General features: G+C 46.2%; 1 protein-coding gene across 1 annotated transcript in view; it reads left to right on the forward strand.

Moving 5' to 3' along the window:
• Positions 1-15,297, forward strand: part of NPTXR (neuronal pentraxin receptor) — a 37,428-nt gene that overhangs the window by 16,661 nt on the left and 5,470 nt on the right. Inside the window, exon 5 of the mRNA XM_027871208.1 lies at positions 11,738-11,963. Within this exon, the coding sequence (XP_027727009.1) occupies positions 11,738-11,963 (226 nt within the window). The remainder of the gene's footprint in view (positions 1-11,737; positions 11,964-15,297) is intronic.

The raw sequence follows: 15,297 nt of genomic DNA on the forward strand, positions 1-15,297 counted from the left end.
CAGGGAATGTCAGAGCTGGGAGGGGCCTTAGAACAGGGAATGTCAGAACCGGGAGGGGTCTTAGAACAGGGAATGTCAAAGTTGGGAGGGGCCTTAGAACACAGAATATTAGGGCTGGATGGGACCTCAGACTAAGCAACAGAATCTCAGAGGTGGAGTGAGGATAGGAGAACCATCCTAGAGTATTGAGTATCAGAGCAGGGAGCTACCCTAGAGCAGAGGTGTCAAACTTGCAGTTGAACCAGATTAAAACGTAATTGGGAAATGTTTAACAAAATAAATAAAAAATACAACACAGATAATGTTAATTTGAGGTTTTCCTGAGTCAATACGCAGCCTGCAAGGATCTGTTTCTATTTGAATTTGACACCAGTGCTCTAGAACATTGAATGTCAGAACTGGGGGGACCCGGGGAGGGAGTCTGAGGAGAACCTTAAACCAGAGATGGTAAGAACAGGCAGGGACCTGCTACAGCTGTGTCTGGCATCAGTATTAAATCCATACCAGTTTAAATCCACCTCTTGTCCATGTCTCCCACTTCCATTTTTAAAAATACATTTTATTGATCCATTTTTGTTCTTAGATCATTATCATTCCTGGAAATCCACCCTTCCATTTCCCTCTTCCAGATCAAACCCTTCTTGTGACAAAGAAAAACAGTGAAACAAAATGACACCGTTATAGATTGAGCCGGTGGAATAGTGTATACAGCATCCCACCCCTGGGGACCTCCATCTGCTGACAGCAGGGGCTGTGCTTTCATTATCTGGTCTCTGGGTTTTCAGTCACTCACACGTTACCTCCAGGGTGTGTATATTCTTTTTTTAGTTCTAGTTTTCCCCTTATCTTTGGGGTACCTTCCTACCTCACAGATGATCCCTTAAGCCCCTATTAGTACAGATAAGGAAACTGAGGCCTAGGGAGGGTAAGTGACTTACCAAGGTCATACACAGTGACAAAATCACCACTCCTATTTTAACAGTGCTTCAAGAGCTACAAAGATTGATAACCCCATTTTGCAAATGAGTAAACTAAGGCTCAGATCAGTAAAGCAGTGTGCCTGTGGTTGCCAGCTAAGACATGTCAAGGCCAGGATTCAAACTCAGGTCTTTTGTCTTCCAATCATTTGGTCAGATGGAGAATTGTAAGGGACCTCAGTGACCATCCAGTGAACCAGGGGCTCTTAGCTTTTGCTGTGTGCTGGACCCTTTGGGCAGTCAGGCTGGGGAAGCCTGAGAGCCTCTTCTCAGAATCATGTTTGTCATCTACATACATAATAGAAAGAGAGATTAACTTCAGTTAGTGGACATCAAGATGTATTTTTTTCCAACCAAGTTCACAGGCTCCCTGAAGCCTGTCCACAGTCTGGGAAACCCATATGAAGAATCCCTGAGCTAGTTCAACTCCCTCATTTTACAAATGGGGAAACTGAGGTTCAAGATGGCTGAGTTACTTGCCCAAGGTCACATGGGCAGTAAGTGGCAGATCTGGGATTTGACCCATTGTCTCCTGACTCCCAGCTTGGCCACACATGGGAGCTTCCCAAACTACGAACTAGAAAGATGCTTGATCTGTGCACTGGTCCCTTGCAAGGGGGAAAGAGGGGAGGCTGGGAGGAGGAGGAGGAGGCTGGGAAGAAGCCAGGCAGAGACAGATTTTCCAATCCATTAGTAGGTGAGTGGTGAGAAAGTGTTGCTTTTTTTTTCTCCTCCCTTCTTCTCCCTCCACCCCCTCTCATCTTTTCATAAACTCTGAGTGGGCTCCTCTGGAAGACAGTCAGTTCCTCCACCCTGGTGAGCATCAGACTGGGATGGCAGATGGGGAACTTGGCAGGGGGTGGGGGAGAGGTCTCGTGCCATGTTCTCCTTCCAGAGGCCAAGATTCCAAATCAGGGAAATGGGATTGGATGAATTTGCCTTCCCAGGCTGGTTTGGCCAAATGCCACCTACCTCCGGCAACCCCAATCCCCATTCCCACCTCTTCCCCAAACACATCTTCCCAGCCCACCTTGGCAGGTGGTAGGGACAAAGTGGCCATCTCCTGAACAGCCAGCAGCTGCCTATCCTACTTCTTTGTCCCCCGCCCCCCCCCCCCCGAGTGAGAGTGGAGTGGCTGATGGGATGATGTGCTTGGGAGAGGAGAGCTGGGCTATGTGAGGGTAGTGATAGGTTGTGTTTGCAGACCTTTTATGTGAGCATACATTCGGTTAAGTCTTTGAAAGAGGAATTGGAATCATGGAATGCCAGAGCTCGGAGGGGCCTTAGAACAGGAAATGTAAGGGCTGAAAGGGGCCTTCGAACAGAGAACATCAGGGCTGGGAGGGAGCTTAGAACAGGGAATGTCAGGGCTAGGAGGGGCCTTAGAACTGAGGGTGTCAGGGTTGGGAGGATCCTTAAAACAAGCAAGGTCAGAACTGAAAGGGCCCTTCAAACAGGGAATGTCAGGGCTGGAAGGGAGCTTGGGACAGGGAATGTCAGAGCTAGGAGGGACCTTAGGACAGGGAATGTAAGGGCTGACAGGGAGCTTAGAACAGGGAATTTCAGAGCCAGAAGAGACCTTGGAACAGGGAATATCAGATGTCAGAGGGGGCTTAGAACCTGGAATGTAAAAGCTGGGAGGGACCCTAGGACCTTAAAAAGGGGATGTCAGAGCTGAGAAGGATCTTATAAACTGAAATATCAGAGATGAAAAAGCATGTAGAACACAGAAGGTCACAGCTGGGGTATTACTTAGAACACGGAGCATTGGTACCTGGATAGAGCTTAGAAATGGGACCTCAGAGTTGGGCCAGACAGCAAAACCTAAAATGTCCATTCATAAAACTGTCTGTGGTAGAGCTGAAAGAGACCTTGGAAACCTCTGGTCTGGTGGAAACCCCTTCATATGCCTTCTAGTCTCTGAACAGTTAAAGGGAACCTGGGGTCTTGAACACGAGAGACTTAAACACAATCTGTAGTAGCTCAAACAGCACCAAGACTTTTGGGACACTCATCTCCTCAGAGCCTGATGCCACTGTATGGAGCAGGTAGGTACTGTAGGGATTATTATACCCATTTTACAGATGAGGGAAATGAGGATCAGTGAGGTACAGTGACTTGCCCAGGGTCACACAGTGTCTGAGGTAGGCTTTAGATCCAGGCCTTCCAGATCCTACATCAGCAGGGGGATTAGGAAGCAGCTAGAAAGCTCAGTTTCTACAGATTGAGCCTGAATTTCCAGAAGATCCAGGAAGAGGGAGATGTTTGTGGGGAATTGGCAGAGCCGGTCTGGGACTCCGAAGTGAAGTAAGGGTTCTATAGCCATCAGCTACATGCGGCAAAGTGGGTGAGGTTTCCAGATCAATGGATACAGCAGACAGTCGGGGCCTCAAGAGGGAAATGAATAGACTTCACAGGTCGGACACATACCCAACAGCAGCTGCTGAGCTATTTCTGCACCTTCGCCGACCCAAGTGGTTGTGGGCTTTCCCCTGTTGAACTGGGGATTTGACTCAGGTTCATAATGACCATGCTTCCAGACTGCCAGACTTCCAGACTTGGCTTAAAGTGGGTGGGGAGTTAGATGATCTGGGGCAAAGTTAAACCCAGAATGGAACCTAGAACAGTGTTAGGATCTCATTCTTACAAAACAGTTGTATTCATTTCTCTGGGGTATGACAGAGGGGATCTGGGTTTCAGGAACAGGATAGGTCTTCTGAGGTCCCTTCCTGCTCTGAAAGTCAGTGCTACTGGGAAAGCCTCAGCTCTGACCTTGAAGGAGACACTGGGTCTCACTCTTTCCTCCTATAAAATCGGGGAGGGGGCAACTCTGTGGTTTCTAAGGTCCCTCCCAGATCTACCATATGCATTTCTAAGTTCCCTCCTAGCTCTGATATTCCATGCTCTAAGGCTCTTCCCAGCTCTAAAATGTTATGATTCTGTGACTTTGAAAAAGCTCCTTAAGCCCTCTCAGGGTCCTCTTCTTGGAAATGGAGACAACTGTCTCTGCACTGCCTCCCTGACTTTGCTGTTGGGAGGATCCGATGAGATCATGTCTGTGAAAGTGCTCCAATTATTATTATTCCAGCCAACTTCTCATGCAGCCTTGCTAGACATAGCCTCCTGCTTCAGAGCTGGTCTGCTTTTGCTTGCCTTATTCCAAGATTCAGAAACCTTGTCCCCTTCTCCCCCATCTTCCCATCTTCCTCTGCTGAATTCCTGCCCAGTTTTTAAAGCCTCTCCTGCAAGCAGTCTTCCCTGATTGCCCCATTAGAAATAGCTTCTTCACTCTTGGTCCTCACGTAGTATTTGCCTTCTCCAATGCACTTATCAGGTGAAGTGGCTTTATTCCTTCGTACCTGCTGGTAGATGTAAAACAAAAGGGCTCCATTCAGCTCAGAGTCCTATAATCTCAGAGAGAATGTCAGAAATGGGGGAACCTTAGGGAAGGGAAGGGAATAAGCATTTATTAAATGCCTACTATGTGCCAGGCATTGTGCTAAACACTTCACAAATATTATTTGATTTGATCTTAGAATAGAGAGTTCTGAGTTGGAAGGTCCTTAGAACACAGGAGTTATTACTGGAAGGAAACTTGGAAATGATTTGTGACCCAGGAATTTGTAACCTCTTTTGTGTCCTGGACCCCTCTGGCAGTCAGTCTGGGGAAGCCTATGACCCCCTTCTCAGAATTGTGTTTTTAAATGCACAACATTAGTCAGATTGCAGAGAAAGCCAATTACAAAATATTTAAAAAATAAACTTGTAATTTAATGATGTATCTGACAGAAGGTTTCATAACTATAGTAATTTCAAAGTAGTGATAACAATAGCATAAGTGATGTTCAGAGATCTCAGCAACAGCTACAATATGACCTGAAAAGATCTGTGGTTTCTCTTGGTGACAAGGTTCCAGACACTGCTAGCATTATTTCGGTTTGTTGCCGACATTCATATTTGGAAGAAGTGCTAAATTTCAATTAGAGACTAGTGAAAATAAAGATGTAATTTTTTTCCATCCTAGTTCACGGACCTTCTGAAATCTATCCATGAACCCCAGATTAAAGACCCCTGCTCTAAACAGTTGGGCCAGAGTGAGAGAGACACACAAAGCCAAAACGGGCATCAGTCAGATTCTCTCAGACAGGAATGTATTTTATTGATGAGTAGGTCGTATGGTCTCAGGGAAGATGACCACGGACCCAGAGACTTCCACCTCAGTTTCCTACAGCTGGGGGCAGGGTATGCTCCAGCCAGCCACCCTTCCTCCCCCCACCTCTACCCCAGAGCCTCTGTTGCTTTTATTACCAGCATGAGACTAATAGTCATGCTAATAATTGACATTTATATGGCACAATTTCTAACAGCCAAGTGTTATATAAGTGTAAGCTATTATTAGTAGTGGTATCATGAGGCAAAATCATAGATGAATGCCATGAGTGATGGGTGGGCGACAGTGGGTTTCAATCTGCGTTGGTGGAGGGACCCTTCTCGTGGAGGATGACAGGCTCATGGGACCCTAACTGCAGAGTTAGAAGGGGCCTCAGGGTCATCTACTCCAAACTCCCTTGTTTTATAGGTAAATGACTCCTAGGGAAAAATCAGGTGACAGGTCAGGAGGCCCTAGAGCTGACTATCTAATTCAAGTCACTTATTTCACAGTTGAGAAAAGATAGTGGAAATGACTTGACCAAGGTCATACAGGGAGCAACAGTCTGAGGTAGGATTTGAATCTGGGTCCTCTGGTCTCTAAGAAATCACAGATTGCATTGGTGTTATTCACTCAAGTCTTGCCTTGAAGCTTTCCCATGGCATTGAGATAACCCAGAAAGCTCTGCAGGTGGAACCCAAGCTCCTACAGACCCTACCCCACTGGAAGGAGAGGCTCGAGGGATGGGCCTAGGCACATACCCTAGGGTATGGGTTATCCCATACCCCATCCAGCCATGTTTACAGAAGTTCAGCACCAGGATGGCTGCAGGAAGATTGATTTCTTTTGGCTTCAACAATTTTTAAAGACTATTTATTTCTAATACCTGCTACTGAGGTACTGTGGCAAATTGCAAAGTGTCCTAGATTTTGGTGTCAAAGAACTTGGCTTCAAATACCATGTGACCTTGGGCCTCAGTCTCCTCATCTGTAAATGGAGGGGGTTGGCCTAGAAGACCATGAAGGTCCCCTTTAGCTCTGAGAACTTCTGCTTCTGGGTATTACAGTCCAAGCACCAGAGAGACCCAAACAAAGCCCTGTGGGAGGTCTGAGGGAAGAGCTGTAACCAGGGTGGGACAACAGGGACTGCTTCCCCAGGGCACTGAATTTACAGTGTCACTGACAGCATCTATGGCAAATTGTCAGCACAGAAACAGCGCTTAGCACTGAGTTAGCCACAATAACTAGCTAAGCCAGAAAGTTACCTGACAGTGGGCTAAGGTGAGCTCCTTTTGGGGCTCTGTCCCACTGCTATGGGATTATGCCCCTTCTTTCAACTGAAGGTGCATTTCATTAGATTTTTATGCAACAAATAAGGATATTAGGCAGGTCCACTAATCCAATAAAATAAAATAAATTTATACAGCTTAGAATGGTCAAGTGAGAAAAGATAGGAATCTTATCCTTGGGCATAGGGGGAGAGGAAAGAGAAGAAACTTCTCCTCCCCCCCCATTAAGAAATGGGGGGATGGGGCAGTTAAGTGGTGCAGTGGCTAGCGCACTGACCCTGGAGTCACAAGAATCTGAGTTCAAATCCAGTCTCAGACCAGACACTGGATACTTACTAGCTGTGTGACCCTGAGCAAGTCACTTAACCCAAAAAAAGAAATGGGGGAATTGGAGGAGGTATTTCTTTAATCTGATCATTAACCACAAGTGTTGGACACAAGGCATTTATTCCAGGTACTGTGCTAGGCTCTGTGGGTATTAATACAAAAATGAAAGCCTCTATTTCAAGGAGCTTATAGCCTTTAACATTTTTTTCAATTAACAAGCATTCATTTTTCATCCCTCTCATCTTCTCCCCTCCCATTAGAAAAGGAAAACAAAACCCTTATACGAAACATTCCTAGTCAAGCAAAACAAATCCCTTCATTGACCACGTGCAAAAAATATCTCATTCTATACCCCACATCTATGTCAGGAGGTGGGAAGCAGACTACTTTGTCTGTTGTCTGGAATACTGGTTGGGCATTGCGTTGGCCATTGTCTTTCAAAGCTGTTGATCTTTACAATATTGCTGTTGTTAGGGAAATTGTTCTCCTGGTTCTGTTCCCTTCATTCTGCATCAGATCATATAAGTCTTCTCAAGTTTCTCTGAAACCTTCTGCTTCATCATTTCCTCCAGCACCATAGTATTCCATCACATTCATAACTTGTTCAGCCATTCCCCAGTTGAGGGACATCCCAGGAGTTTAAATTCTGGTTAGGTAAAGCATTTATTAAGTACTTACTATGTGCCAGGCACCGTGCTAAGCATTGGGATATAAAGAGAGGCAAAAATATGGTCTCTGCTCTCAAGGAGCTCACGGTCTAGTAGGGGATAGGGAAAAAGGGCAGTGAGTAAATGTATATGCAAGTTCATAAAATGTATATATGGTTCATAATGCAATAGCATTAACTTGTGAAAGTATGAGTTCCCCATCTCTGGAGATGTTCAAGGAATGGGCAGATCGGTCCTTCTGTCTATAGAGAAGATTCTTGCTGCATACCTGAAGGTAGGGCTTAAGCCAGACAGGTTCTCAGGCCCCTTCCAATTCCAGGATTCTCCAGTTTTAAGATTGCATGCCTCGAAAGTGCCTTTGAAGCAGATTTGGTTCACATAATCATTTCTGGAATGTGCCTTTTGCACAAAAGGGTGTACATCTATATACATGAGCCAGTAGGAACCCATTTTTAAAATTAATTGCTTTTTAACATTCATTTTTAAAAGTTTTGAATTCCAAATTCCTTACCCCTCCCCCATCCATTGAGAAAGCAAGCAATATCATATCAGTTATACATGTGAAGTCATGCAAGACATATTTCCATATTAGCCATGTTGCAGAAAGAAAACTAAAGAAAATTTTAAAAGTCTGCTTCAATCTGCACTCAGAGTTCTTCAGTTCTCTCTGGAGGTAGATAAAATGTTTCATCATGGGTGCTTTGGAATTGGCTTGAATCCAGTAGCTAAGTCTTCCACAGGTGATCATTGTTACAATATTGCTGTTACTTTGTGCAATGCTCTGTTCACTTCACTTTGCATCAGTTCACATAAGCCTTTCCAGGTTTTTCTGCTTGTTCACCCTGCTTGTCATTTCTGCTAGCACAATAATATTCCATCATACTTGTAGACCATAACTTCTTCAACCATTCCCCAATTGATAGACATCCCCTTGATTTTTGATTCTTAGCCACCACAAAAAGAGCCACTATAAATACCCTTGTACAAATAGGTCCTTTTCCTTTCTCTTTGAACTCTTTGGGATCCACCTAGCAGTGGCATTGCTGGGTCAAAGGGTCTGCACAGTTTTATAGCCCTTTGGGCAGTGTTCCAAAATTGTTCAGTAGGAACCCAATGCAATCACCCCTCACAGGTATATGATGCTCACATTTATAAAGTGCTCTCAGACAAGGCAGGGCACTGGTGTAAAGAGAGCCTTGGCTCTGGAATCAGAGCAACCAGCTTCAAATCCCATGTGGAATCATTCATTCCTATGTGACCTTGGGTGAGTCCCGGCCCCTTTGGGCCTCAGTTTCCTCATTTGTAAAGTGAGAGGGCTAGGTTAGATAGCTTTTGAGGTCTCTCCAGCTGTATAGTTATGATCCTAAGTCTTTTCCTCGCTCTATACCTCAGTTTCCTTCCTTCTCTGTAAAATGGGGCTGAAGAATGGAGTTGGAATAGGGGCCTCCAAGGTTCCCTCCAGGTCTGGATCCAGGTCCTAAATAATCCACCATTTCTCCTCTCTGGGCCTCAGTTTTCTGATCTGTAACACAGTGGGGAGGTCGGCTTCTTCCACATTCAGATCTTTGATTCTCTGATTGTTTTTTTTTTCCCCATAATATCCTTGGGAAGGAGGCAGGGGGTGGGATTTTATCACCATTTCATGGATGAGGGGAAGTGGGATGGTTTGCCCAAGATATAATAGTAAATTATGACTTAGAAAGTCAGCACCCAGGTTTGCTAAGCCCTCTCCCAGACCACTTGCTAGTCTATCTTGCTGCCTCTGGTGAATGAAATGAACTCTCCACCTCCCCCTGCCCCCAACTTCATCTTCACAGGGAGCCAAAGTCTGAATTCTTGACCCTAAAATGCAATGATCTGAGATTTTCCATCTTGATGGAACTATGCCTAGGACTCTGTCCTTTGGGGTCTAGCCTTGTCCCTGTCTGAGTGCATTTTGTTTGTTTATTTGTTTGCGTTTGTGACCCCCATTAGGGAGAGCTCTGAAATCTGCTTGAGCAAGAAGACCAAGGCAAATTTCATTCCCTCTGCCTCAGTTTCTCCTCCCTTAGTCATGGCATCACAAAGGGGGAAGAAATAATCAGCCTCCCACCCTCCGTCATACAATACCATCCTCCTTCCCACCTCAAGTCCCTGACTTGGGTCTGCCTACATGGTCCCAAGGCTGGAGCTGGGACAAGAGGTTCCATCCATCGTGCTAGGCTGGGAAGACACCAGCTGGTCAGAATTACTGGATTGATGTCAGTTCTACCAGCCTGCTGGAAACTAGGAATAAATTGGGGACCAGAAAGTACATTGGACCCATGGGGAGTGGGGGGAGGGAAGGAAGGATGGAAAGACACAGAAAGGACTTCTTAGTCTCTGGGAAGTGTGCTGAATTATTAAGCATCCTCTTAATGATTCTGGCTGATAATGAGCATTCTATGCCCTCAAACAGAGGTGGAAATCATGGAGGGAAGGAGAGGAGGGGAAGGGGAAGAGAGGGGGAGGGGGAGGGGGGAGTATAAGTAAAAGGAGATAGAGAGAGGGAGAGGGAGGGGAGAGAGGGAGAAAGGGAGAGGGAGAGGAACAGAGAGGGAGGGAGAGAGAAGGAGAGAATGAGAGAAAGAAAGAAGATGAGGAAGATAGAGGGAGAGGATGAGAGAGAGGGAAAGTAGAGGGACAGAAAGCTTGGAAGGAAACTAATGACTCTAAGAGATGGGGGTTAAGAATGAAATGAATGCCAGGTACATGTAGGGTGCTGGTTCTAATCTGCCTTGTTTGGGGGAGGAGGGGTAGAATCTATATAGTGCAGTGGAAAGAATACCTGGCATTAAATCCCAGCTCAGCCACTTAGCACGTCTGTGAACTTGACCAAGCCCCTTTCCCTCCCTGGGTGTCAGTTTTCCCATCTGAGAAAGAAAGGAAGAAAGAAAGAAAGAAAGAAAGAAAGAAAGAAAGAAAGAAAGAAAGAAAGAAAGAAAGAAAGAAAGAAAGAAAGAAAGAAAGAAAGAAAGAAAGAAAGAAAGAAAGGAAGGAAGGAAGGAAGGAAGGAAGAAAAGAAAGAAAGCAAAAAGAAAGAGAGGAAAAACGAAGGAAGGGAGGGAGAGAGAAAGCAAGCTCCAGGGTGTGTCCCTACACTGACTGCAGGAGGGAGTGAGTCTCCCATCTAGCAGAGGCTCTGTGGCCACCACTGGGGAAGCTGTCTTTCCATTGCCCACAATTCAGCACATAGATGTGAGTTACAAGAACCAGAGTTCATTAGAGCTGGAAAGGGCCTTCCTAGCCCAAACTCTTAGAATCTTTGTCCTCGTTCTGCCTCCCCACCTCCCCAGTAGTTTGAGAGGTGCTGCTTGGACAGTAGCTACCCCTGCGTTAGGATGGGAGGGTCGTTGATGGAGCTTCTCAAGGGTTAAACCAGGGTTTGGTGGCCCAGGGCCTGAGCTAGTACAAAAAGCCTTTGGCAAGGGGTCAGGAGACTTGGCCTCTGGGTTGGATTTTGCCATCATGGACAAATCACTCTGCTTTCCAGATCTCAGTTTGCTCATTTGTAAAATGGGGGAAATCTTCTCTAAGCCATCTCACCTCGCAGGAATACTTACAGAGTTCACATGTCTGTGAAAGGAATTTGGAAAAATTAGAAGCAAAAAGATACTGGAGTAGAGGGTGGGGTCTACAGGTATGGAATACTGCATATGCACTATCAGACCCCATTGACATACTGGTGAGCTCTGAAAGGTTACTTTTTTTCCCTCTTTCTTTTTTTTATATAAGGGACAGTTAAAGACTATAGGCAGAAGTAATGATGATGTAAAATCAAAAGATATCAATAAAAGTGTTTTTAAAAGACACTGCAGTAATGCAACAGATGGCATGTATGTATCATAATATAACCATAATATATGTTATAATATAATAATAGCAACCTACCTCCCAGAGCTGTTGTGAGGATGAAATAATGTTAATAAGACTTAGCACTTCCATAGTGTTGAAAGGACTTCACAAATATCTCATTCCATCCTCACAACAACTCTGGGGAAGGGGTTGCTGTTATCCCCATTTTTCCAGTGAGAAAACAGCCAGCCAGAGGTTAGGTGACTTGTGCAAGGTCACACAGCTAGTAAATGTTTGAGGTAAGACCCAGCCCAGGACTTTCTGATTAAAGGGATAAGGTTCTAGATACTGTACCACAGGCTGAATGTAAAGTGTTTTGCAAACCTGCAAAAAGTGAGTTATAATGATGATGACGATGAAGGTAAGGATGTCAGAAGGGAGCTGGATCAGTTCTCCAGGCGGTCCTAAGTGGACTTCCAATGACCTTCCCTTCTCTCTTTTTCCCCCCAAACAGCAGGAACTCCCAGTCCATGGGAATGTTTCAGCCACCACAGCCCGGCCCCTCCCAGCTCAGGACCCCCTCCACACCCAGATGGAGACCCTGGAGGCTCAGCTGCTGTCCAAGGTCATGGCCCTGGAGAAGGAGCGCTCCTCTCTGAGCAGCAGCAACCACAGGCAGCAGCAGGCGGTGGAGAAGGAGCTGAGCGCTTTGCAGGACCGGGTGGCGGAGCTGGAACACGGTGAGACCTTCGGGGAAGCTGCCAAGGTTGGGGGGGGGCACAGAGCAGCAAGCCCAGGTGGCTTGGGCTGCAGTGGGCTGGCATGGGGATGTTTGGCATCAGGAGCAAAGTAGAGCTGGCAAGGGGGAAGGGAGGCATGCTCCACAAGGATGGATTGATGGTCTCTGGGGCCTCTCTGGCCTATGGTTCTATTCATTTATTCAGTAAAGACTGAGGGAGTACCTGACTGTTCTAGGTGCTGGGGACAGGAAAGGGAATGACTCAGTCTAGCAGAAAGGCCTCTGGGATGGAATATGAAATACAGCTTCATCACTTATCCTCCCTGGGCTCAGTTTCCCCAACTTTAAAATGGAACTGTCTGGGCAGACATATGGGAAGAGGCCAGTCTTGCTGAGGGGATGTCCTGTGTTGAATGGTCAGTCTGTCAGTCAATAAGCATTTATTAATTGCCTATTGTGTTCCAGGCTCTGTGCTAAGCACAAAGGATGGCAAAAATCAGCCCCTGCCCTCAAGGAGCTTACATTCTAATGGGGAATTAGGGATAAAAGAGAGATGGGGCACGACAAGATTAGGGCCATGACCTTGGACAGCACTGTTTGCATGGGTGTAGCATACAGGAAGGGGAGGAGAGTGAAATAAGGCTGGAATGGCAGGTTGCAGCCAGACCACAGGGTTTGAATGCTAAATTAATGAGTTGTAATTTTATTCAGCCGGAAGTTGGAAGTCACTGAAGGTTTATGAGCAGAATAATATGACCAGCCCTAGGGTTCTAGAATCAGGGGCTCATAGATCCAGAGTTGGAAGAGACCTGTAGGACCATCTCCAAACCCCTCACTTTACAGATGAGGAAACTGAGGCCTAGGACATACCTGTGGTCATGGAGGTAGAAAATGACAGAGGAAGGATTTGAACTAGCTCCTCTTGACCACAGAGTCAGGGCTCTTTCTTGTGGGTTAAATAGAATGCTTTGACAATTCTGTGGAGAGAAGGGATGCTGGGCGATGGGTACAACCCAGTATACTTAGGAAGCTAATGCTAAGCTCCAGGTGATAAAGGCCTGGACTATAGTAATGGTGATGTGAATGGAGAGAAGAGAGATGGAAGAGATGTTGTTAAGATAAAATGGAGAAGATTTGGCAACTGGTGAGATAGAGAATGAAGAGGATGGAAGTCACAGGTGATCCAAGGCCTGAATGATTTCAAAACTAGGTGTGACCTAAACAGAATTAGGGCAGGTAGGAAGATGGGGACGTTTTGGGGAAAGATGATGAATTTACTGAGTAATGAAAAAAGCAATGAATGTTGGGGAGAAGAGATAACGAAACATCCCTCCTCCATACCTACAGCAGAGAGGTAGGACTACAGGGACAGGATAGAATATATGTTGTCGGGAGATGATGTCCCTGCATTGGATGTTTTTCCTGAATTGGGGCTGGGGGGGGGTTCACAAAGGAGGGCATGATGCAAAATGGCAGTGACATAAATACATAAGGCATCAATAAAATGTATTTGTTTTTCAAAGGAAGGTGATGAGTTCACTTTGAGGTGTGTTGAGTGTGAGGTGCTGGCAGGCTGTCCGGGTGGAACTGTCCAGCAGCCAGGTGGGATTTCAGATCTGGAGCTCAGGGAAGAAGTCATTGCTGGAGCTACACGTGCGGGAGGTATCCTCAGAGGTGATCTTTGAAGCCATGAGATTGGATGAGATTGCCTGGTGAGAGGAAAGAGAAGAGGCTAGAGCAGGGGTGGGGAACACCACATGAGGCCTTCTAGGTCCTTGGGTGTAGCCTTTTGACTAAGTCCAAGTTTTACAGAACTTTTATTAAGGGGATTTGTTCTGTGAAGTTTGGCCTCACTCAAGAACCTAGAGGGCCACATGTGGCCTGAAGGTTCCCTACCCCTGGGCTAGAGTCTTGGGAGATAGATAGCCACACTCACTGGTGGGAGAAAGAAGCATCATTGAAGATGACTGAGAAGTAGAAAAAGCAGGAGAGACCAGAAGGTGGGAAGAGAGATGAATTATCCAGGAGACACTGGCCAAGTGGCAAATGATCAAGGAGGAAGAGGACTGAAAAAAGGTCTTTGGGAGGTAACATGCTACAGGGGAAAGAACTCTGAAGTCAAAGGACCTGGGTTCAAATCCTGTCTCTGATATTTACTAGCTGTGTGATCTTAAACAAGTCGCTTCCCTGGACTTCAGTTTCCTCCTCTGCAAAATTAGAAGTAGGGGAGTGGATAAAACTAGGCGGTGTCCAGAATCCCTTACAGCTCTAAATCTTAGGATCCTCTTTCATTAGGTCATGGAGACAGTCGTTTCAATCAAGGAGGTGGAGCTGGGGAAGAACTTTGAGGGCATAGTGGATAAAGCACTGGACTTGGAGTCAGGAAGACCCAAGTTCAAAACCCACCATAGATACCAGCTATGCGATTGGGCAAGCTTAACCTCCGTGAACCTCGGTTTCTTCATTTGTAAAGAAGGTTGGTCTAGATGGCTCTGAGGTCCTTTCAAGCTTTAAATCTATGATCTCCTCTGGGTCTCGGTCCCCTCGTTGCTGAAGGAAGGGTTTGGGCTGAACAGCCATCCAGCTCCAGAATCGGGAGCCTGAGAGGAGGCCCCAGACCAAGGAAAGGGCTTTGGTTGTCGTTTTGTCTTGCCCTGGTTTTTTCCAGAGAGGTATGAGGCAGAGTGAAGACTAAGGAGACCTAGGCGTATCTGTAGGCAGGCAGCAAACAGTCCTTGCTGAGGGAGAGATTTGAAATGGTGCTGGAGAAGGGGATTGCTATTTGGAGCCTGGTCCTGCAGGAGTGGGAGGGAATGGGATCTGGGACACAAGTAAGAAGGGCTGGTCTTCTCAAGGTTCCTCCACCTCTTTCCCAGATGCTGGAGGAAAGGGGAAGAAGATAGAAGACAAACAGGTTTTGGTATATGTAGGAGGAGAGATAAAGTAGCTCGTGGCAGATGGTCTGGAGCTTCTCAGTCAAGTAGGAAGGAGAACCATCCACTGAGACAGGACTTTAAGGAGGAGGTTCGGAGCAGCTGCTGTGGGGAATGTGAGAGTGAGTCAATAAGCGAACAGAAAACATGACTGATAACAGGGTATCATTAAAGAAACAGACCAGTAAAAGGGTTGCCGTGTAGCAGTGAGGACCCACTTGGGGCTGGCCAACATGAGCTCATAGTGAACGCAGCCAGCAGTTTTCATGACTTTCTCCAGTTGGGAGTGGAAGGAGAATACCCAGGTGCCTGGGGTTATGTAGAGTTGGGGGCCAACAAGACAGTGGAAGATTAATCAATCAATCCATAATTAAGGCCTTATTATGTGTCAGGCACTGTGTT

This window comes from Vombatus ursinus, unplaced genomic scaffold, assembly GCF_900497805.2.
Source record: "Vombatus ursinus unplaced genomic scaffold, bare-nosed wombat genome assembly UNPS02003292.1, whole genome shotgun sequence".
NCBI classification, from domain to species: Eukaryota; Metazoa; Chordata; class Mammalia; order Diprotodontia; family Vombatidae; genus Vombatus; species Vombatus ursinus.